Source organism: Pinus tabuliformis, chromosome X (genome assembly GCF_031772625.1).
Source record: "Pinus tabuliformis cultivar Carrire ecotype Pingquan chromosome X, CPIR1, whole genome shotgun sequence".
Lineage (NCBI taxonomy): Eukaryota > Viridiplantae > Streptophyta > Pinopsida > Pinales > Pinaceae > Pinus > Pinus tabuliformis.
The window spans coordinates 1745255724-1745281497 of NC_142308.1; the positions used below are offsets into that span (position 1 = coordinate 1745255724).

At 38.4% G+C, this 25774-nt stretch overlaps 1 protein-coding gene across 1 annotated transcript; it reads right to left on the bottom strand.

Annotated features, from left to right (window-relative positions):
* Positions 1–823: 823 nt before the first annotated feature.
* On the bottom strand, positions 824–6380 carry LOC149146767 (uncharacterized). The gene is made up of 6 exons (XM_089447749.1): positions 6015–6380; positions 5550–5828; positions 2833–3822; positions 2630–2709; positions 2317–2388; positions 824–2223 (listed from the first exon to the last, which is right to left on the bottom strand). The coding sequence occupies exons 1-6, from the start codon at positions 6054–6056 to the stop codon at positions 1269–1271; spliced, it is 2418 nt and encodes an 805-aa protein (XP_089303875.1). The 5' UTR covers positions 6057–6380; the 3' UTR covers positions 824–1268.
* Positions 6381–25774: the final 19394 nt, after the last annotated feature.

Genomic DNA, 25774 nt, shown 5'->3' on the forward strand with positions numbered 1-25774 from the left:
GTGTATGTTATTTTAGTTCTTGAATGCTAATTTTTGATTAATTAAGTTAGTTTTAAAAGCAATTATAGAAAATTATAAAACTTGTTATAGAAAAATAAAAATGAAATGTTATAGAAAAATAAAAATGAAATGAAATTAACACTAATTTCACGTCACATATTTAAATCACCTTTATTTATATACTTCAATAATAAATTTAAAATAAAAATAACAAATTCATAATTAAAAAAATTTCAAATACAAATCTTATCCAATCCCAAACATCTTATTTGAGTAGATAAAAGTTTAATGAAAACACCACTAAATTACACCACATCACACAATAATATATTGATATACCACCAAATTACACAATTAAATAAAAAAATAAATTTAATTTGGTGAACCTTTTTAAAATAGTCACACATTTACACATACAAATCACAAAGCATAAGCGAATGAACCTTAATGCATACATATGCCATGCCATTCGAGTAGTAATGTGCTTTGTGAATGAACTTTACTTAATGCACACATGCCATGCCATTCAAGTAGTAATATTCAAAAAGTCCTATGAAGATGGTAATCATAATTCTGTGGGCGAATGTGTTTTTTTTATAAAAAGTTACAAGCTCAAAATTAAGGTTTAAATCGAGAGTATATATATTTTTGTAAATTTTAATTTTAATAATCAGATTGCTGTGTAAAATAAGTCTTTAATATCATATACAAATTTGATGTTTAACTTGGCCATAACACATTAAAAATAAACAAATAAAATAAAATAAAATATATTACAATTTTTATAATTATAACAACACTATAGAAATACAAAATTTCAGAGAGAAAAATCAATTGAATAATAAATCAACTGGCTTTATGTCCTTATCACAATCACCATGATAACGCCTTTACATTCAGGCAAACAAAATATTTCTAGTAAACCAGCCTCAGCATCCTCAGCATCACATTCCAAGCTCGTATTTATTACAATAAGATGCAACAGGAAACCTGTTGCACCACAATCGATTAATATGATTGCTTTAGCAGTTGATATATGATAACGAAGTCACAAAACATGACTTGCAGTGCATTATAGCTCAGCTCAGTGCAATACCTCTTCAATACCTTCCTTATCTGAGCAGAGCTAACTAGCTAGCTCCAATCAATAACATGGAAAAAATATCTACACAACACACTGCACAGTTTCTGGATAGGCAGCTGCATATCCAGAGACTGGGATAAAAATGTCTTCTTGGGTAACATTTTATGGAACGACCTGATCATTCCTAACTCATCTCTGTAAATAAACTACGAGCTACTGATTGAAAATGAGTTTCCTGAAGAAATGGAGAAGGTGATTTAGATTGTTTTCTCTCCCGAGTTGAAGACGGTGAGTTCGGGCTTTGCTTGTTAACAAATGGGGATCGAGGGTCATGATTAACAACGGGGCTAACAGGGGAGGGTGATTTAACTTGATGAGCTTGACTGAATGGAAAAGGTGGTTTTGGCATTGGATGGAAGGGCGAAGATGATTTGGGTTGTTGGCCTTTGAAGGCTGAGGGTGCGTTTAAGTTGGGTTCAGAATTCTCATCCTGAGTTGAATATGGTGATTTTACGCTTTGATTGTAAAAGGATGGGGATTGGCGATTGTGATTAACAGGGCTAAAAGAAGATGGTGATTTAGCTTCATGAGCTTGGCTGAATGGGAAAGGTGATTTTGGCTGATGAAAGGAAGAAGGTGCGTTCGGTTGCTGACTTTTAATGGCTGAAAGGGGTGAGGTTAGGTTGGGTTCAGAATTCTCATCCTGAATTGAATATGGCGATTTTACACTTTGATTGTAAAAGGATGGGGATTGGGGATTGTGCTTAACAGGGCTAAAAGGAGATGGCGATTTAGCTTGATGAGCTTGGAAATGTGATTTTGGCTGATGGAAGGGGGAAGGTGCATTCGGTTGCTGACTTTTGGTGGTTGAAAGGGGTGAACATAAGTTGGACTGGGAATTCTCATCTTGAGTAGTGAACACCTCTTTCGGGGTTGCTCCTTTACTGTTGTCTGTTTTTCTGGCCTCATGGTGTATACTAGGTGAACAATTCTCATCATCTTCTAGACCCCTTCTTCTGGCTGCACTGTTGCGTTTCTCCCGGGCAGTTTTGCGTAGATTGTCCATCTCGCCTACATGATCTTTGAATTCTTTCTGAACCACGTCCAAGACAATATCTCCATACCTATCACACCATGACCTGGATATTGACAAAATCAGTTAAATCTACATTCTTGAATTACTTCTCCCATTGCATCACACAACTAGGGGGTAAGGGATCATATGATCTTACTTGGGGAAAAACTTCTTCAGTTCATTTTTGTCAACAGGTAACCGTGTTGCAATGGCTTCAATCTGTTCATTCCTGTTTGCAATGCAAGAAGAACGAATAGTCAGTCTGTTGCTCCTAGATTAGATTGAATAGTTCTGTGTTGAAGATTGCAAATCAAAATACGTTTTTCTATCAGTCAACTGTTATGTCGAACCATTCTGTTATGCCTGTCGACAATTACTAAACCCATTTGAGGCTAATTATAGTTTGTAATTTCTAATCTTCACAATCAAAACAAAACATTAAAGGTGTTGTCTCAGCTTAGAGTGCTTACGTAAAAGTTGAACTGGGATTTGTGGTATTCATCTCTGCACGAATTCGCGAAAGTTCATTTTTTATGTTCTCACCTAAAACCTGAGAATAACACAAGGGAACATGAGGTTTTACGGCATCCAAACATGCATATATAACCTACCTCATTATGTTAATCAAATAATTTGAAAGAATGAGAGCAACATAAATGACCTCTTCTGGTACCTTGTCAATGAAAAAGTCAGTGGCTGCACCATTTGAATGTAATTTTTTCTTGATCTTCTTTGTATTTGGGCCTTCTCCAATAGGGTTCTGAACCAATTTTGAAGGTGAGAGAGCCTCCTCCGAACTTCCATTTAGAGGAAGGTAAGCCGTCTCTTCGTTCGTGTCGATCTTCTTTGAGGATTTGAACAGATCCATTCCCCATGGTTTCTTCACCTTCTTCAACTGCAGGTCATCATTGTCAGAATCAGAATCACTAAGATGAGATGCATATGGAAGTTCTGGTTCGCTTTCCTTAGAATGATCTCTTTGTCCTTTGAGGAACAATTGATTGAAGGCTTTCTTGACTTTGGCCCTAGTGGCCCCTCTTTTATGAACTGGGGCCGAAGGTTGCCCCAGAAGGGCTGTTTCTTCTGAGGTTTTCTTCTCTGTTTGTTCAGGTGCGTCAATCAATCCAGCAACCTGCCAAAACGGGTTCTCTTTGAATGATTCCGTTGGGTTTATATAGAGAGAGGGAACTTTATAACCTTCTTGCATTGGAAGAGTAGGAGGATTCCTTATAGGACAGCTTTCTTGGGAAATCTGAAAATCTGTGGACTGTGGGACAATTACAGAAGGGTTTTTGTCCTTGGACTTTCCTCCCTTGTAAGGAGACAAGGTGAGCCGAGAAATTGCACCTATGACCTGTTTCATTGGAGACTTTTGTTTGCTGTGGTCCTCGGTACTACTGACTGGAAAATTCTTCAACAGGGTTTGATCCTCTTTGAATTCCACTACTGACCATTCTGTTTCTTGGTTGATTGAGGATTCTGGCTCCGGCTGCATGGTAATAGGCTCAGCCCTTACTGTAACTGGGGGGCAGACACTGGGTCTGCCCCCAAGTAAAACATCCCTGGAGTCAATCTCTGCACCTTGTACTGCGAGACGAAGAAGAAGAGGTCTCTTTGACATATGGTAGTCTTCTTCTGATATACAGTTTGCATATAGTAGTTCCTGTTCCATGTTAAGAACGAAGTATAGGTTTTAGAAAGTAGCCCTCTGCTACAAATAAGGAATTACAGAAAAGTTACTTTTAGAAAAAGTTCAAAACAATATGAAAATGTTCTCTCAACTGGCGAGGCAACTGAAATATGAAATAAGGTTGTCAACAACATCAACATATTTTAGCAATTCATTGTAAGGAACAACCCTGATACCGAAGAAACCCATTATAGGTAACAGTTGAAGTTGACATTGTTGAGAAGGTCACTTGATTTTATCTTGCAATGAGATATGTATGGCACAAATCTGTCTGGGGTTTCTGGAAGATCTTTAGGATGGTCATGGTCCACTACCTGTGGCAAAAGAGACGTGCTAGCACATATGCCCAAATAAATGCCTAACTAAAATATACAATCCTTTGGTTTTGGATTTTCTCTATTCAATTTTCAGTCAGCTAATCTGATTGACTCAAAAAATATTTTGAAAAGCTATATGTAGGAACTAGATCTCATCATTGTTAACACAATAAATTGACTTGTCTTACAGTAAGATTTATAAAGCACAAATATGTTTACAGTGTCTACTAGGTCGGATGCACTTTCTGTGGCAAAACTTAAAAGAGATGTGCTAGCACATGTGCTCAAATAAAGGCTGAACTAAAATTGGTATATCCTTGGTTTTGAACATTCACTAATCAATTTTCAGTCAACTCATCTGATTGCCTCAAGAAAAGATTAAGACCTATACGGTACAAATCTGTTTAGAGCGTCTAGCGAGGTCATTCGGATGGTCGTGCTCTACTTCCCAAGGCCAAAGAGATGGCCAACAATTATCCAACCTGCTGTGTGGCAGTTAATGTGCAGCAGCTGTATATGCGCATTGTTGGATCCCCATAACAAATGTACTCACTCACTCAGATCCAATGATGGGCATATACAGCTGCTGCGCATTAACTGCCGTGCAGAAGACTGGATAATTGTTGCCAAATAGATGTGCCAGAACATTTAAAGATCTGCCCAGATGAAGGGTTAATTAAACTATTCAATGCTTAGCTCATTTAATTTCCTTAAGAATTTTTTTTGAATAGCTAGTTGTCATTCCTTGCCCTGCTTGCATGAGTTAGTAGGGGTGCCGCTACAGAACATTCATCAGCGTTAACATACCATAGCAATCACTCCCGGCATGTAATATCCCTGATCTAGAAAATATGAAAATCTAATGACAAATCCCAGCACTCAGAGCATCACTAACAGAAGACCAACTGATTCTTACTACAGTAGAATAGGCCTGCAGGGTGGCCTTGATGGTCTCAAGGGCCAAAGTGGAGTAAAATACTTGAAATGCCTCCCCGTTCAGGTCTCAACCTAAGAAGAATTTCTTTCCCACAAAATAGTCTCAGGAACAAATCATGACAAATTAACAACTCTCTAAGAGGGGAAAAAACTGACTTTTATTCCTGCTTCCAAAATGCGACCTAACTGCAAGCAGCCAGGTGACTGACTGGGCCTGTATTGACGTGGAGAGTTTGACTGCATAGATGCAGGCTAATTTTCACTCATACTAGTTACAGGGAGGCAGCTTAGCAACAGAGAAGTACTTTTAAAATCAAAACCAATGAAGGCGACCTTTAAAAATGTGAAATTTATGATTGAAAACGAATTCTTAAGCCCTTCAAAACCCTACAATCCAGCCAAAAATAAGTCAATATGTTGCCGCATCATAAAAGTGAGGAATCTAACCTGAAGAAACAGAAGTTTATCCCTTGTTATGGCAGGCCACTCTCCTTCTGCAGGGGAGGCAATTAGGGTACCCAGCAACTCAGATCTGGTGGCACTCAGTTGTTGTTCTGATACAATTTCCTCCTTATGGAGACCAATCATGTGGAGGATCCTGTGGAACATCTCCTGCTGCCATTTCAGGTTCTCCGACTGCAGTCTGGCACGTCTCTGCTCTGGCGTCTCGTCTCCTATTCTCCGAAAGGAGGGAAACATGTTCTTATATATGGACACAACGTTCTCCTGAAACCATAAATATCAACAAAATAAGCAAAATAAGCCGTTAAAACTCTAGTAGCCACGATAATTCAATTTACAATCCATTCCTATGTGGCGGGTGCAGACCTCCAGGAAGCCATGGCGAGAACAGGGGTGCCTAAAAATGCTTCTCGACAGCTCAAAATCAATATCAACATTAACCAAGTTTACCTGTAGCGATTTGTAGGTAGCGGGGAAGCCTCTAGACGCCATTTCTAAAAGCTGCAAAATCTCTCGAACAGACTGTAATTTTCTCTAGTGAATTTTACCTTGGATCCAATCAATTCGCTTTGGTTCGACTGTAATTTTCTCTAGTGTATTTATACCTTGGATCCAATATATTCAAGCTCGGATCCCATCAACTCATGTCTAAGCAAAACAGAGGCTGCCACCTTCAGCTTAAAATAGTGTTAGAATGATTAGCGATTAAGAATCCAAGGGCTAGAACATGTAGATCTTCTTTGGTCCGTGACAGGGCAAATCTCCGATATGGGGTATGAGCAGCATGTTTGGGCAGAGGAAACCGTTCAAACTCCTCCCCCCGAAATTCGATTTCAAATGTCCTAACGGTCAAAAAACTTATAGCCGTTTGAGTGGTCTTTACAAATTACAATATGAGCAGGCGGTGGATCCGGAATCCAGATAGCAGTTTGACTAATAGTACACGTGGCCTTTGTAGATTGGCCATATCTCTAATGCCTTGGTCCACTCAACAGTTTTTTTCAACATTACGAATCTTAATACGACACGTGTCTCTTACCATTGATGTCCATTCAACGATCTAATCCAACATTATAAATGTCGATTTGTTATTAGCCCTGTGTAGAACTTAACGCAAGCAATAATTGTGAGATGAGGGTAGTTAAATTGAATATAACTATTACATATCAACAATTTTTTATCATGAAATAAGGGTGGTTAAATTGAATATAACTATTACATATCAACAATGGTTTATCAAGAGGAATGATAAAAGTCATGGTTAAGTTAAATATTAAATTGTTGTATAGCTATTTTTGTTTGTATTGTTTTTATAATTAAGTGGAATGATAAAAGTCATAATTAAGTTAGACGTCAAATTAATGTATATAATTTTTTTATTTATGGGATAACCAAATTGATGTATGAGACTCTTTTGTTTATGGAATAGGGATTGTCTTTATGCACACAATGATTTGACCACTAAAGTCTATAAAGATGTACACCACCTTTTGGATTTGAACATGTTTTATGAAGAAGCACATGTTCTTAACCATTAGACCCACTTGATGTATTGAATGTCTTTTCCTTCCGAAGATTTGAAGAAATAGGTAATTAGTTAGAATTATTTGGGTGAGCTTTGGGTTTAAATCGAATTTGTTATTATTATACATTTTAAGTTAGTGTTAACAATATATAAGTTATTGTTTAGTAAGAAACTTATGACTTTGTAAGGACCAAGATGTCCAGAAACACACCTTTGAGGAGATATCATTCATGGGGTGTCTATCTTTATAGCCTTATTGAAATGAGCCAAAGTATAATTGGAAATTTGAACTCGAGAAAGAAAAGTGCAAAAGGCCTACTTCCCAACATTTCAAACCAACCACCACAACTCAACATTTTCATTCCATGTTTGATTGTACAATTTAACTTTGCAATTAAACACCAAGGTCAAATGAGATTGTACATGGGTCATTACTATGTGGTAATATGTACCATATGAAATTGAGGTAGGTCCCGTATAACTTTACCCCTCAATTATATCTATTTTCAACTATGAGTTTGATGGAAATTGGGACCCATGCCATTTGTGCATTATGTTGTCTTATTACATTATTAGATTTAATGGATAATGTTTTCATGTTCTGAGTTAATATGGATATGACAAGTGTAAGTTTAATGAATTTGAATAGAGAAAAAGGTACGTACATTTAAGAAATAACTGTGAAATAAAGGTAATTTATGAAAGTTTGAATATTATTTAAATGTTTTATTAATTTGGATTTTATTGTGATATTATCTTTCTTACTCTTTTTTTGAACTAGGTTGAGCTTAGGCCAGGGCCAACCCCAATGTTGAATGGAAGAACAATTTGCCTACTAGTGGAATGCTATTACCAAGATTGTGTGAAGCTCGGTCAAGTTTGAACACTCATTGTGATAATTTAATTCCCTTAAAGGTGGCTTCCATCCTCAACCCCTCCCTATGAGATTTAAACCTCCAACCTAGTAGGGACTAAACCCCACATAAATCAATTGTCATACACCTTATGGGTATTATCTTTCTTATTGTCTATTAACATTGTTTCAAAATACATTTAAACTTTGTGAATTTTATATTTTTTAATAATTTATTATAAATTTAATATGATATTATTTTTTCACTATGTTACTTCATAGTGTATTTCAACTTCTTATTTTTTTCCCCAAAGCAACAAGGCCGGTTCTGTGCGTAGTAGGCCCGATATCTCTGTATGTTTTGATGTGCTTCCTTCGCTTCCCTAGATGGTGTTATGTCCATCTTGTAGTGTTGTTATGTCTCTATTTTTTGTTTCCTTCTGTATGTAGTAGTCACGCATGTGTTAGCATGTGTTTGTGCATGTTATTAGCTGTTACTGATACCCGTTCTGCGCTATTATGTATGCCCTTAATAAAAAGTACACATAACTCATGTTTATAACACAAAGATATTTGATTGTGATATTAAGATTATATATATATATATATATATATATATATATATTAAAAAATGCATAAAGTATATTTGCATCACTTCAAACACAAACATTATATTAATGCAATTACCATCAACACTTAAATGGAATTTAAGCACATATTTTTATATTCTTATAGGATAATTGATTAATTCTAGTGAGATATTATTATTTTGATATTGTTGTATTAATATATTTTTGTAAGCTTTGAGGATTAGCTCAATTGGTTGAGTTGTTGTCGCTAAAGCACCTTTGTTATTTTTCATGAGGGTAAAGTACATATGTTATTGAGAGGTAGTTACAGGTTGATTTGTGGTAGCATCGGATCTGCTCTAGCCATGAAAATTGGTGGAGAGGCTAAAGCACATGAGATCTCCAAGACCCAGAAATGGTTTGGGCAGATTCTACCCGGTTTAGGAGATATTAAAATAATTAATATTTTTAATGGAGTTCCTAAGTCTAAACTTAGGAAAAATAAAATATTAATGGGTATTAATATAAAAATGGGTTATAAGGTTCTAAATGACATGGATCAAGACAAATCTAATCTTAGCCGTTGATTAGATATGTAATCTCGGTTGTTGAAGGACCAATAGGAAAAGTATAAGAGGATGCTTGAGGGTCAGTTGGAGAATACACCAAAGTGATCAGTCAGTTTGATTTTCTAGAGCGGGGTTTGATAAGAGAAATCGAACGAGTGATTAGATTTGCAGTGAGGAGCAGTGAGTGAATAGCAGAGAGGCAGAGATAGTGCTGGAAGACTAGTGCAGAGGCAGAGAGGCAGATGTAGAGGCCAGCAGTGACTGCACAGAGGGCCAGAGGGCCTGTGTGAGTGACGCAGAGGCTGCAGAAGTGACACAGAGGGCCAGAGAGGCTGCAAAGAGCCTTAGAGGGCTGACACAGAGGCTAGGAGGGCCAATGTTGAGCCTCAGAGAGGTGCTGGAGAGGGTTTTGTGGAGCAGACTTTCAGAATATCTGCTTCCGAAGAGATGTATTAATGCCAGATGGATTTCTCTATAGGGTGTGCCAGTTTGGCACCCAGTTGTACTCAAGAAATGTTGCTTAATAATAAAACCCTTAGAACTACTACACCGATTTTCCCAAGTTGGGTTTTTCTGGGGACAATTGTCCAAAAATAACGGTGTCCCTTATGTGTTTGTCTATTGCTTTCACCTGATGATATGTAGATGGTTGAGACTACATTGTGCTTATTTCAGTGTTTATATGGTTAAATAAATTGTTCTGTAATTAAACAAGTAGGAGAAATAAATCAGATAGTGCAGGAAAATTTCTAATGGGTTACACTTAGAAATTTCAACATGGTATTAGAGCAAGGTTGCAGATCACGGGAGAGCTGAAGGCATCAACTGAAGCAAAACATTTGCAGCAGAAACAATTGTCTCGAGTGACAGAAGTTGTTCCTTGTAGAAAGCGACAGAAGAAGGGTTGATGCAGAGGGACCGCGTCATCAGTTCGGGCCAGAGAGAGGTCAGCACAAAGGCTCATGTAGAGCCACGTAGAGACTAGAAGGGTTGACGCAGTTGGCTAGGAGAGCATTTTAGCTAGTGCGAGGATTGCGCAGAGCCTAGAGGCTCGGTCCTTTAGTTGTTGGGGCATAGGAAGTTGTGGGCATATTGCGGGGAGTGAAGCTGGTAGGGTGTTGTTGCTGTCGAGTCAGAACAGTACCTAATGGGGAAAACCAAGGTAGAGGGAGTCGCTACCAAGGAATATTTCTAGTCAAGGAATCCAGATCATTGTTGTAGGTGAATAGGAGATCAGAGAGGTGTGACTTGACGATTGGCAGGAGGATTTCCAGAAGGGAAATCGAGACTCAGAGGGAGTCTAGTAGAGAAATTCCAGGCGGGAAGTGGAGAGACTCAGCAGGAGTTGAAGAGAGAACTTCCAGAGGGAAGTAGAGAGACTCGAAGGAGTCGAAAGGAAGAGCAGAGAGATGACCATGAATGGGCTGAGGGATGAGGACAGGTTGGACGGGGTGTCCAAATTTGTGGTCTGGAAGGCCAGGATCCTATCCATTCTAGATTGACATCACATCAAGGCCTTCGCCTTGAGAACAGTGGCGATCCAAATTGAGTCGGCTGATAATGAAAAGTACAAGGAGGTAATGGCCAAGGCGAAATGCATCATCCTTAATGGGGTCAAGGATCATGTGGTCCAACATATTGCTGAGAAGGAGACGACAAAGGAAATGTGGGATGCCTTGAAGAAATTGTACCAGCATACTCCCGTGCAGAGGAAGATGTTACTTGAGAATCACATACCAGATGTAGAAGGGGGAGCAGATAGATCACTTCCTCGGTAGGTTGAAGGAGATCCGAGACCAACTGACTTACATAGGGAACACGCTGGATCAGGAGTTAATGGTGAGGAACGCTCTAAACACAGTCTTTGAGGAGTGGGAGACATTTGTCTAGAGCATTCTAGGCAAGGAAGATCTTCTAGATTGGGAAGAATTGTGGGCGGCTCTCTGTCAAGAAGAGATCAGACGGTTGAGGAAGACAGGAAGTAGCAACAAAGGAGTCTAGATCAAGAAGGAAGAGGAAGAGGATGCAACTCTGTCATTTGAAGAAAGCAGGACAAGAGGAAGAAAAAGGACCTCGCCAAGGTCAAATGCTTCAATTGTGGAGAATTGGGTCATTATGCGAACCAGTGTCCAAGGAAGAAGAACAAGGGAGAGGCATATGACTCCAAGGCAGCGCCAGCGAATGTGAAAAAGGAGGTAGAGGAGGATGTAGATTGTGCCATGAGTGCTCATGTACCTCTAGAGAAGAGGTGGGGAGACATTGAGTTGTAGTTAAGAGGACTACAGGCGATGAGGGGCAGGATCCTTGAGGTACCCAAACTCTTGGATCAAATCCTTGCTATGGGAGCCCCGAAGTGAGAAGTAGAAGGATTGGCAGATGTCAGTAGAAATGGATGTGGATGAAGTGGCAGAGAGTGCTACAGTGCAGTAGTCCCGGGAAGTGCAGATCTAGAAGGCTACAACAGTACGAGAGGCACGAAGGACGTTGCAGCAGTGCAGGATGGCACAAAGAGGTTTGCAGCGGTGAGAAAGGTAGGGAGTTGTTGCAACAACACAGAGGCAGTATAGGGAGCACTTGATAGCGACAGAGAGAGCTTTAGCATCGGGAGTGTTTCTAGCCTGACAGGGATGTCAGTAGTTAGGTGTACCAATTAATTACTTCTCAGCAACTGAGTTACAGTGTAGTCGTAGTTAGCAATAGTACAATGCAACATGATGAGAGGGGGTTGCAGTGCAGATGCAATGTTGGGAGAAAGGAGCAGCACCAACACGCATGTAGATAGAGTTGTCGTACATATGTAGCAGTGGCAGTGGCAGAGACATGTGTAGCAGTACAGGATGCAGCAGTGCAGAGGATGTTGGGTGGGGAGGCCTAGCATCATCACAGGTACTAGTGCCGTATAATCACGGTGATACTTAGTGTGGAGTATTATTAGAGCACAATCCTCGCTAAGAGGGAGTGTTGATTTGTGGTAGCATTAGATGTGATCTAGCCATGAAAATTGGTGGAGAGGCTAAAGCATATGAGATCTCCAAGACCCAGAAATGGTTTGGGAAGATTCTACTTGCTTTAGGAGATATTAAAATAATTAATATTTTTAATGGAGTTCCTAAGTCTAAACTTAGGAAAAATAAAATATTAATGGGTATTAATATAAAACTGGGTTAGAAGGTTCTAAATTACATGGATCAAGCCAAATCTAATCTTAGCCATTGATTAGAGATGTAATCTCGACCGTTGAAGGACCAACAAGAAAAGTATAAGAGGAGGCTTGAGGGTCAGTTGGAGAATACACCAGAGTGATCACTTAGTTTGATATTCTAGAGCGGGGTTTGCTAAGAGAAATCAAACTAGTGATTAGATTTGTAGTGATGGGTAGTGAGTGCATATCAGAGAGGCAAATATAGTGTTGGAAGACCAATGCAGAGGCAGAGCTAGAAGGAGCCACGTAGAGGCCAACAGTGATTGTGCAGAGGGTGAGAGGGCTTGCATGAGTGACGCAGAGGGTGCATAAATGACGTAGAGGGCCAAAGAGGTTGCGCAGAGCCTTAGAGGGCTGATGTAGAGGCTAGGAGGGCTAACATTGAGCCTTAGAGAGGTGCTAGAGAGAGTTTCGTGGAGCAGACTTTTAGAATATCTGCTTCCGAAGAGAGGTATTACTGCTAGATAGATTTCTCTGTAGGGTGACCCAGTTTGGCACCCAGTTGTACTCATGAAAAGTTGCTTAATAATAAAACCCTAAAAACTGCTGCATCGATTTTCCCAAGTTGGGTTTTTCAGGGGACGATTGTCCAAAAATAATGGTGTCCCTTGTGTGTTTTTCTATTTCTTTCAGCTGATGATCTGTAGATGGTTGAGATTGCATTGTGTTTATTTCAATATTTATATGGTTAAATAACTTGTTCTGTAATTAAACAAATAGGAGAAATAAACCAAATAGTGCAGGAAAATTTCTAACGGGTTAGACTTAGAAATTTCAATAAAAAAGATATTTGATTGTGATATTAAGATTAATATATATATATATATATATATTTCAAAAAATACATAAAGTATATTTGCATCACTTCATACACAAACATTAAATTAGTGCAATTACCATCAACACTTAAATGGATTTTAAGCACATATTTCTATATTCTTATAGGATAATTGATTAATTCTAGTGAGATATTATTATTTTGATATTGTTGTATTCATATATTTTTGTAAGCATTGAGGGTTAGCTCAATTGGTTGAGTTGTTGTCGCTAAAGCACCTTTATTATTTTTACTGAGGGTAAAGTACATATGTTATTGAGAGGTAGTTACAAGCTCAATTTTCTTGACACCCTTGAGGTCAAACTCTATGGTTGAGCTAACACGAAGTTTATCCCTTCGAGGGGATCTACTTAGTACAAATATTTCATGGACTTAGCGATCAACAATCTCCCAGATTGCCTAGATTTTGATGAAGACTATGCATGTTGGGGAGCGGAGTGCAAAGTAAAGGATGCAACAGAGCATGAAGTGGACCGCGTAGTGGAGTGCAAAAATGGATCGTGCAATAGATATACCGTAAGTTATATGGGCTTCAAAGCAGGTCGCAACCCATCCTTTTTTGTAAAAGAATACTATTTGTATATGATGAATGGTTTTTGGACCGTAGTAGCTTGTATTAGGGGGGTCCATAGTATATGGATGGTGGTATTGCAATGATATATCCTTCGATGTAATAGTATATAGGGATGAATAGTAAATAAGATAATCATCATCTTATGATCCAGATCTATGTTATGGTTGTATCTTGTTGATTTGTACTTTGGAAGGAAGACGAGGCTCTGTAGCTGAGTGCGCAAAGACCTGAGTTCGCAGAGGCCTGAGTCCACAACTGAGTGTGTAGGATAAGAAATGTTTGTTGTACAAATTATCTATTATAATCAATAGTTCTTGTGGACGTAGTCCCACATTGGGATGAACCACGATAAAATATTTGTCTTCATGTGTTTATTTGCTTATTATTTGTTGTAGCGTAGTAGTTGCACTTTATTTTAGTACAATGAAGTTTTATGGATGTATATGATATGTTCTAAGTGATGAATGTAATGTGGCGAAGTAATGTATGAATGTGAAGTAATCTATGCAAGCTAAGTATCAGAAAACATAAAAATACCACATTGCATCATCCCTCGAGGCTACAAAAAATTGGTTCTACATACTCCCATGGTCACTTCAGGTGAGACAACGATCTACTTGTAGGTCATTGACGAAAGGGCCAGTGATTGAGGGTTTTGTTGGTGCACAATAAAAGATTAAAACCTAGGTCAACCCAACCTAAAGCCAATAAATGGTTCCATTGCCCGGATCGAGATTTGTTTGAGGTATATGTTTATGTGGCATCCATCGAAGAAGGAAATTCAAGATTGGGTAGAACAAAAGGAACAAGAATTTGTAGATTAGGAGAATATAAGCCCTCATTTGTCATCTGAAAGGTGGTTGCAGAAGTATATTTTTGAAGATCAATATGAAATTTTCTTTGGTTCATTTCATGCTGAGCTATACGAGTGGATATCAAGGTTGATCGAAAGAAAGGACTGTTTTAAAGGAGATGAACCTAAGGAGTGGACCCCTGAATTGATACAGCAACTCAAGAACACCGACAATAGGATTTCAAGAGCTGTTGATTTATGGATTGATAACATCTTGGGAGGATTCATTACTGAGTTCGTGGTAGACTTGACTGTGTCCTACAACGAAGCATAATGACAATTATTCAAAGGACTACAAGGTAAGTACTTGAGATCTCTGAAACTATAGATTAAGATGCTTTTGTGTGAAAAGGGAGTTTTACGAATGCAGTCAGATTATTAGTTTACTTATGTTTCGGAGAAGATCCGAAGAAGAGATTGGAACAAAACGAAGTGGAAAAAGATATAGAATAGACACTAGAAAGAGATCTTGTGGCCAAGATCCGAATACTTTCATAGAAACTGACTATAACCCTCTTTTAAGCGAATCTGAAAGTGAAGAAAGCCTCCTTGAAAACCTCGAAGTAACTCTGCAGTATTCACCCTTCCAGCCTGAAACTTCACCGAAGCCAGAATTGAATAATAATCAGGGTGCTTTTGGTTTTCCCCATACCCCTACCCCCCCTACCACCATCCCCCTCCACCTTCCCCTCTGAGAATAAATATGGTCGACGATATTAAGCTACCTATTTTTAAAGGAACTAAATCGGAAGATGCAGAACAATTCTGGTTTTAATGCGAAACAATATGGACAACAAAGCAGGTCTGTGATGAAAATATAAAGAAATAGCATCTCGTCACGACATTCCGAGATAGAGTGTTGACATGGTACGTGAAGTATTCAAGCAATGAGATCAGATCATTCCTAGACATTAAAAAAAACGCTAGTAAAACAATTCAAGAAACTGAAGTTTGAATCGCAGTGTATCACAGACTCATTAAAGGAGGTCAAATAGAGGCCTTCTGAGTCTATTTGGGAATTTGACCAGAGATTTAAGGTATTATTGGATCAGGTGAGCTTTGACACAACTCTACATCAACATAAGGAATGATTGATAGTTGCGTTGCTTCCACATATTAGATTTCCTTTGACGCAACAAAAGATAGAAACTCAAGTTGAAGCTCTAGAGCTAGCGATGAAATTAGAAGCTTTGCCTATAGGAGATACCAATGCAGGTATGCAATAGATTCAAAGTTAGCTAGAAAATTTGACTATGCAGTTACAAGATATGAAGAAAATAAAAGAATTCAGAGAAGAAGTGTGGTGTACAAAGTGCAAATCAGAAGGCCACTCTAAAGAAAAATTCCCTCTCTTCAGAAATTACATGGCTAGTGGAGCATTGAATCCTTTGAATGCCGGATCCAGCCTATGGTGTGAGATATGAAAAAATAGAGGTAAACATAGATCAGAAGATTGTTATTTGTTGCAAAAATATGTGCAGACTCCTAGGAACTTGTATTGCAAGTTCTGTAAATTGGTAGGACATGATGAGAACCAATGTTGAGCTTATGAGCTAATGATGGAGCGTGATGCTGACACTTATAGAATGCAAGTGGAAGAACATGGACATGAGGATAATGGATAGCGTAGTGGTCAAGGAGGTTATTAAGGAAGAGGATGAAGCAGTGAAGCTGGTCGAGGACGTGGACATATTATTTGCTATAACTGCGGCTAGCCAGGACACTTTTTGAGAGACTGTTAGAATCCCACTATGACATGTAAGTATTGTAAATATTTTGACCATGTAATCGAAGAATGTCAGTTACTTATGGAAAAAATGAAAGAAAAGAGAAATCAACAGCTGACACATAATATCTAGATGATGACTGCCGAAAGAAGAACCGATGATCCCAAAATCAATATTGTTACTAGAAATGGAGCTATGACCGATGAGGACAAAGTAAATGAAAGGAAGGAATCTAAGGATGCATGGGTTAGAAGACTGCTAAAAAAGTTCCTGTTGTTGATATTCAAAAGGAAAAAGAAGTGTTTATGGAAGCTAAGTGAAGCTTCATGGATGTTGGAGCTTCGACATCTAGTGCACAGCCGAAACAAAAAAGTAACTATGACATAACATCAACTTTGACACAGAAACAAGCTTTAACACAAGCTCAGGATTCAACGAACCAGGAAGGAATTGATATATTCATGTGCATCTAAAACAATATGGTGAAGTGAGTTGCACGCAGTTAACAATTTGCATCAATAGAATAGAACCGGAAGAGAAATGAGGCTTAGTGCGTAGATAGGAGACTATGAGATGGATCACGTCATTTTAGATCTGGGATCTGAGGCTAATGTTGTGACTAAGTAGACATGGTATTTAATGGGTAAGCCGAAGTTATAGTGGTCACCTATTTAGCTAAGGATGGAAAATCAACAGAAGATATTCCCCTTAGGAAGACTATTAGGTGTGACAGTGGATATCGAAGGAGTTCGCATTATGGCTGATTTTGAGGTAATAGAAATTGTGAATGATAGTAACCCCTATCCTGCATTGCTTGGACTTGATTGGGCATTTGATAACATGACCATAATTAATATAAAGAAGATACAAATGATATTCGAAGGGAATAATATGAGGGTAATTGTTCCCTTGGATCCATCAAAAGGAGCGAGGTATACAGAGCCAGTTAGAGAAGAGTACTACGCAACTGATATAGATAATATCTATCAATTGATAACAAAGTAACAAGATTTTGTTAACCCTACTATAGAGGGAAAGTTAACTTGGGAGCATGATAGTTCTTGTGCATCAGACTCAGAAGAAGAATTGGATAATTGACAGAATAGGCTACATGAAGTATCTACAAGGCATTGTGCAAGAGTTACTAAATCAGTTCATTGCATGACATTTGAGGTATGTAATCTGCCTTCTTATAACGTCTTGGGTGATGTGAATGTTTTTCATAATGAATATGAGGAACAAGTTCTATAAAGTCAAAGATTGTTAGCTTTGGATACAACCCTAAAAGCTACTCCTGCTAGATGGTGTGGTACACATAAGAAGAATATAAAAGGTTGGCAGGAATGTCGAAGGTTGATGTGAATACTATTTGGTCAGGAAAACACAAATATGGAGTTGAAATATGATGGTGAAACCAGTCCTAGGTAGAATATATGGTTATGTACTACAACATGGAAGGAGATTCCATCACAAGAGTTGGTACATGGGTTCATTCGTACATTGGAGACAATTCCTCAGAATTGGTACTTGGAAACAGAGCTTCGATGTGGTACTGTGAGCTAGGAAAATATGGTTGATGGATTTATATTGACATTTAGCTTTGAAGATGATTGTCCATATATAGATTCAACCCTTTAGATAGTTAATGGGAAGATCTTTGAAAATAAAACTCCAAGGACATGGCAACAACCTAATTGGGTTGTGCAGATAGAACATGCACTAGAATTATTCAACCTTATTGCAGAAGAAGAAGAAGATCCTCGCAACATTGACATAGAAAAATCAGAAGGACATCGTGAAGTAAATGGACCTGAGCCAGAGATACTAGATATAACAAAGCTAGTAAAGACAAAGAAGGTAAATATAGGATCGGAAGAGGAACCAAAGTTTGCAACTATAAGATATTACTGGGATGAAGAAACAATCAACAAAGTGACATAATTACTTCATGAGTATCATGAGTTTTTTCCCACAAATTTTTCATAAATGAAGGGTATAATAGGATATTTAGGAGTTATGAAGATCCCCCTTAAGTCTGATATGAAGCCAATCAAGAAAAGACCTTATAGATTGAGTCTGAAATATAAGGAGAAAGTAAAAGTTGAGTTGGATAAGATGATATAGTAGGAGTTATTGAGCTTGTGGAAGAATCAGAATGGGTAAATACTATGGTGGTGCAAGAAAAGAAAAGTCAAGGGGAAATCAGGATCTATGTTGATTTGAGGAAGTTGAATGATGCATGCTTACATGATCCTTTCCCTACCCCCTTCACAGATGAAGTGTTAGAGAATGTAGGAGGTCAAGAAGTTTATTCATTTACAAATGGATTTTCAGGATATCATCATATTAGAATTGCACCTAAAGACCAACATAAGACCACCTTTGCTACAAAATGGGATTCATTCCAATACACAGTGATGCCTTTTGGACTGAAAAATGCCCCTGCTATATTTTCAAGAGTGGTGATCGCATCTTTCAAAGAATATATCCATAAGTTTCTAGAGGTATACTTTGATGATTGGACAATATTTGGGTTGTTAAGCAAACATACTGGAAGTTTAAGACTTATGCTTGATACATGTAGATAATATTAGATCTCCTTGAAATTAAAGAAGTGCATAATTTATGTACCTTTTGGTATATTGTTGGGACATATTGTTTGCAAGCAAAGATTGATGGTGGACCCCACGAAAATTCGTAGCATTGTGAACTTACCTCCACCAAAGACAGTAAGACAACTTCGCACTACATTTGGACATACGAGATATTACATACATTTTATCAAAGGATATGCTCAGGTTACTACACCTATGGAAAAATTGTTGAAGAAAGATGTCATTTTTCAATGGGATGAAGAATGTCAAAAGAACCTCAACACATTGAAGGAAAATATGGTAGCTTCTCCTATACTAGTATTCCCTGATTGGAATAAGGAATTTCATGTACATGTGGATGCTTATTATATATATTTGGGAGTGGTACTAGCACAACCTGATGTAGGAGAAATTGATCATCCTATAGCTTTTTCAAGTAGGAAACTATCTAAGGTAGAGAAGAATTAAAAAACCACAAAAAGAGAAGGATTGGAAATGGTATATGCCTTGCAGAAGTTTAGACATTATTTGTTGGGATCACATTTCAAGATGTTTACAAATCATTCTGCATTAAAGTATTTGGTTAATAAGCCTATTTTAGGAGGGAAGGTTTGCATATGGTTATTGTTGTTTCAAGAGTATGACTTTGAAATTATTGTTAAACTGAGAAGATTGAATGCAGGACCTGATCATTTTTCAAGATTGGAAACAGGTGAAGAACCAACTTGTATAGAAGATAATCTCCCTGATGCGTAGTTATTTGCAATCAGAGTTGCAGATGACCATTTTGCAGACATTATTTAGTTTTTGAACACATGAATGGCTCCTTTAGAATATACTATGAAGCAGAAGAAAGAATTAGTGGTGAAGGCAGTTGATTTTTCATTGATAGCAGGACACTTATATAAGATGGGACCATATGAGATATTGTGTAGATATGTTCCTGAACATGAAAGGAAAATCATTCTAATAGAGGCTCATGAAGGAGCAACTAGTGAAAATTATGACGAAAATCTACTGTGCATAATATTTTGAGAGTAGGATTGTGGTGGCCTACACTACATAGAGATGCAAAGGAGTATTGTAGAGCTTATTATGTGTGTCAAAGAACAAGAAAACCTACAAGAAGGGATGAGATTCCATTGGTACCACAAGTTACATTGCAGGATTTTGATAAATGAGCTATTGATTTTGTTAGACCTATCAATCCACCTAGAAAGAGGACTGGTGCGAGGTACATAATTATTACAAATGATTATTTGACAAGGTGGGCTGAAGCACATGTAGTAAGAGATTGCAACAAAAAAACTGTTGCGAAGTTCATTTTTGAATACATGCTATCTAGATTTGGGTATCCAAAGATCTTGATAAGTGACCAATGTTCACATTTCCTGAACAATACTATTGAAGCATTGACTAAGGAATTTCAAGTTTATCACCAAAAAACTACTCCTTATCACCCTCAGGCCAATGGAATCATGGAAGCATTCAATAAGATTTTGGAGAATGCATTGACCAAGGTATGGAATTTAAACAAATATGACTGGGACCTTACAATTCTAGCAATATTATGGGCTTATAGAACTACATGAAAGAAGTTGACAGGTCAGACACCCTTCAAGTTGGTTTATGGGAAAGAAGTTGTGATGCCCATGGAATACATTGTCCCTAGCTTAAGGATTGTAGCCTTTACAAATATGGCAGACCCTGACATAATGAAGGAAAGAATGTAGCAATTGATTGCTTTGGAAGAAGACAAATTTATAGCAAGATTCCATCAACAAATACAAAAAAAAAGAGAAAAGGCCTAGCATGATAGGCATATTAAGAAAAATAAGTTCTAGGTAGGGGACCTTGTTCTCCTCTATGATAGTAAGTTTGTGAGTTTCCTAGGAAAATTCAAAATGCATTGGCTAGGCCCATATGTTATAAAGTATATTACTGATGGAGGTGCAATTCAATTAGCGAATTTAAATGGAGAGATGATTCAAGGAAGAATAAATGGCAGTAGATTGAAGTTGTACAGGGACAACCCTATCCTTACAGCTTCACCCTAAGGAAGAAAGAAAAAAAGTCTTAGTGCCACCTGTAGTTGAAAGTGGGCACTGGACTATAAAATACCCTCCAGAAAGATTCGACATAGGAAGTTACTTTGCTATAGTATGGAGTCTTTCGAAGTTCCTAGGAGCCATGACAGAAGACAGAATGTGCACTACAGTGTGGAATGCATCGAAGTTCGCTGAAAAAAAGAAATATGACCATTAAAAGGGAAAAATACGTGGAAACTTGCATTTATGAGGACAGATTGGAAAAATCAAAGGATAGATATGCAATTAATGAGAAAATCTTAACGCAATCTAGACAAAATCAAATCTAATGATGGGGGATCAAATTTTAAAATTGTTATAAATAAGCTGGCTCCTACCCAGATTAAGAAATTTGCTGAATTAAGAGCTTGAGTGTTCATAGTGCGAAGAAATTGTAGAGAATTTCCGTATGAGCATTCTGTCAACTAAATAATTTGTGCATATATTCAACGAAAGAGGCATAAAAGGAGTCATGGAAGTAACAACCGCAGCAACCACTGGTACACCCAAAACATCAGCTCAGATGCTTGCAGTAGCATCAAATGTAGCACCATCACTGCAAAAATAGAGGAGATCCATGTGAAAGAATTCAACTAAGGAAGTGAGAAGAAAGAAGAAACAAGATAAGAAATCCGCTAAACCTTAGGAAAAACCTGAGCCATTCAAAGACAATGACGAAGAAGTGGAGGAGATACAGGTGGTGGAAGGCAGCACAATATTTTTATCACCCCTACCACATCCCCTCGAGGAAACCAAATGATAAACTTGTAAAAGAATCAAAAGATGCGAAGTATGGCACATTTACACCCTCGTTGCCAGAAGAAGCATCCTTTAAAGGAGAAGTTTTATGAAAAATTATATAGCTCAATTTCACTAATTATGATTTTAATGACAGGAAGAAGTACCCTCAGTTCGCACCAGATCGATATTTGAAACAGGTGCACTACCCGGACATCAGAGTGACGAGGTTAAAGCCACAACAATGGGCGAATGGGTTGGCGTAGTCAGGACTGCTAAATATGTCGAATGTGCCACATTTCGGCATAAGTACGAGGAGAACAATGTGTGTGAGGCAATTTCTCATGTTGGTGAATGATGGAAATTTATGGTTAGGGAATAAGATCCCCATAAACCCTATGCTGATATGGAGGATCACAATATTTCCATGCTAAGGACAGAACCTTGTGAAGGAGTTCATTGGAAAGGATCAGGACCATGCCATAATGGAAAGTATGAAGAAAAAGTTCAGGCAGGTCAAAGGAAAGAGAGATACAACATAAATTCAATCAGTGACCAAGTAGTTCGCTTCGTGACACACATATTGGTCGGGAATATTATGAGGAAATGTCGCACGAAGGAAGTTCTTGCATTGGTGGTGTCATTAGCCGCGTAGTGTGCCAACAGGGTTCAGTATAACTAGGTCGGATACCTATGCAAGGAGTTCCTGGATGACTATCACGAGGTCTAGGAGAAAGGTACAACTTTCCACTACGCTTGGTTGATTTTGATTATTGCTATGTTGGCGTGGAGAGAACCAGAGGAGTCGTAGTTCCCTTAGGTGCCTATAGATACCTGTGAAGCCACGAGGTATGCTTCACTGTGGTTTACCACCAACGCGTCGTGCGCACAAGAAAAAATGATATTTTTCGTATTGTACCATATGGATTTACACTTGTTAGTAAACCAACACCCTTGACTGTCACTGAGATTATACGAGCAATATAGCTCTATGTTGAAATTCAAAGCAGATTTTCATAAGGTGTACATATAGGTGCGTAGGGATGCAAAGAAGAAATGGCATGCCTTGCCATATATGGTGACTGAAGACGATCTTGTGGCACAAATATAGGAATGATCCGAAGAATGGATGACCCCACTGGAGGTAACAAGAGATAGTGAGATAGAAGGAGAAGAGGTGGACACTTCATAGCATGGCGAAGCCAGTGGAAAAGATAAGGAGCAGGATGAACATGAGTCATAGGAGGAAGAGCAGCATGATGAGGGTAAACAAGATCCTCTTGAGGGAGATGAGACGACCAAGGAGACAAAAAAGGCAAAAGCAAAAAAAAATTTCCACAGAAAAAAGGAAGGCAGAGGGTGAAGCGCCCTCAAAGAAAAAGAAGAAGCAGAAGACCAATAATATAAAGGATATCATGGTCCTTACTGAAGAGGACTTATATTAAATCGGGGGTAGGATACATGAAGCAATAACAGAATCCTGGAATAGATTTGAAGATTGCTACGATGCACTTCTGACCAGTGTTGCAGAGCACATTGCATAATTGAAGATACTGGCATAGATGGTCAAAAAACATGCACAAATAGAGGAAACAGTTGGAGTGGAAAAGAAGATAGAGCCTACGCTTGTATCAAGGCTAGCACAGATACCTGCAGGAGCCCTACAGTTTGAATATGATGAACTGTAATAGCAGGCTAAAGAATGGAAGCACGTAGACATGCACATCGCATCAGTGTCGTTGCCAAGACTACACAAGATGCACATTGAGATAATTGAAGAACTGAAGTTGTGGGAACAACATACATCACAGTTGAATATATAGGTAGAAAAAGAACATGTTGTATTGTGGCAGAAACTCAAGCAGGTGATGCAAGAAAAGGATCAAATGGTAGAGGAATTCTAGAAGATCAAGGAGGTGGTTGAAGCCACATGTAAAGATATTCTAGACCTTGATGTTCGAGAGGAGGAGCCAATAGAAGAAAAGGTCGCGAAGCTCAACCTTGTAGTGGAGGGGTGTAAGGAAAAAATTGCCAAAGTGTAATTTAAGTATGAAATGTAGATTAGTGAGATACAAATGAAGCTATAGCCAACTACGCTACAAGAAGTAAGGGATCAGAGGGATACTTACCTAAAGAATATAATGGCCAACATCTCTACAACGTTGAAAGACTATGGGAAATTGTTAGAGGAAAGTTTGCAAATTTTGACTTCACTGTAGGAAGATCCAAATGTATAGAAACTACATGAAGAAATGCAGTAGAAGAAACAATAATTAGAATAAATTTGGGCATCTGCGAAGACCTTACCAATCTCATAGAGGCTCATGAAAATCAATGAGAGTAAGGCCCTCCAGAAGAACATTGAGGAACTGAAGAAGGAGGAGCATATTTTGATAAAGAGGACTCAGCCTTGGCAGGATGAGGCCCTCTAGTTATCACAGGTAGTGGATGAGAAGCTTCAAGAGCTTTGACAAAGGGAAAAAATGTTGGTGCATAAGGCTGCAGAACATGTGACAGAAGCACTGTTGGAGGAAGCACATAGTAAGGACAAGTAGGTGACAGAAACTTTACAACAGTTCAACCAGGCCTACAACAAAATCACAGCAAAAATCAGAGGCAAAGTAGCTGATTGAATCAGTATGAGTCGTATGTGAGTGTTGGGTGCTTGTTGGGTGCAACCTGTTAGCTACCTATACCAATAGGTTTCATATTTCATGATTGGCAATGAAAAGGTCCAAATATGCTCTGCTTTGATGATGCAAAGATCACATATTACCATAAGAATATAATCTGTGCTTGTAGCTTGATGTGGACTCAATTTTGATGGATGGTCCAACAGTCTAATCTGGATCATGCCATGTTTTGAATTTTCAGTTGTAGAATAGAGAAAGAAGTCTGTCCAAACTGTTTAATCTTGGCAGACAAGTAGTTGAGGTAGAGAAGAAAAGGCTCCCAACAGCTTAATCTGGGACCTTGGAAGAAATAAGGGTAGAAGTAGATAGAAAAACAAAAGAAAAAGCCAAAGAAAAGAAAAGGCAAGTAAGGGTCTGCAAGTCCAAGTGCACCCTCCAAGAAGAAATAAAAAATGCTAGGAAAATAGATGGGTAGGCAGTTGGGGTTGCAGAAAGGTCATTTCTTATAAGTTGCATGTGTGCTAACTTTGTTTACCAAGGCAAAATCAATGAATTAAGAAGGTGTTATTCTTCATCAAGTTGCAGCAAGCAAGAAGCATGTCTAACCTCCCTTCTTCCCCTTTTTCCATTTCATTACTAACACTCCCTCATCAGTTGAGATTCATGGAAGAAATTATGGTTTCATGGTGGTTCTTAATCTTTTTAGAAGCCACATTTCTTGTCTAAAAATTCTTTTCATTTTGATCTACTCCCTAAAACTAAGTAAGTTTCAAACAAACTTAGTGATTTCCCCCCTCATTCACATTTTCCCCCATATTAACTCTAACTCTATTATGTAATTCCCCTATGTTACCCTTCCCCTACTATTATTAACACCATGGTGTATAAACCCCAAAATTTTGTATACATATCCCTCCCCTTGGCATTATAGCCAATAAATCCTCTGTCAGGGATCAAATTGGCATCTGGTCACTTTGATGAACCTAAACCTCACCCCTCTCCCTTCTTTAAAGTCATTCCACCCATTAAACCTTCGTTTGTAAAGAAAAAACCTTATAAAAACCCCCTCCTACCCATAAACCCCTTTCAAATTGTGAAATAACCCAAAAACCCACATTTTTCCGCTTATCCAAAGTTTCGGCGCATATGTTCGATTTTTCAAAATACATTGAAAAGCCTTACAAAACACCATATCCTAATGTTTTCCGCCGGGCGCTTATTCCAAAACAAATAATAAATTAATCCCGCCCCCATCTGTATTGTCCGATCACATCACTCTTCCGTCAACCGTCGGATCGGACCCATGTGATCCGACGGCCCTCGTTGATATCGGAGCGGCCCCGACGTCCGACAGATACCTTCCGACATCTGTCAGAAGGTGACGTCAGGTGCCCGCCACGCGCCTTCCCCACAATGCATCGGAGGTACGCCTGACACATTCCACCTCC

Bases quoted from the DNA above. Each gene is read 5' to 3' on its own strand.
- LOC149146767 (XM_089447749.1), bottom strand. From the start codon at position 6,056: ATGGCGTCTAGAGGCTTCCCCGCTACCTACAAATCGCTACAG. The intron at 5,829-6,014 runs GTAAACTTGGTT...TTATGGTTTCAG, and splicing joins CTACCTACAAATCGCTACAG to GAGAACGTTGTGTCCATATA. The intron at 2,710-2,832 runs GTACCAGAAGAG...TGTTATTCTCAG, and splicing joins CTGACTTTTTCATTGACAAG to GTTTTAGGTGAGAACATAAA.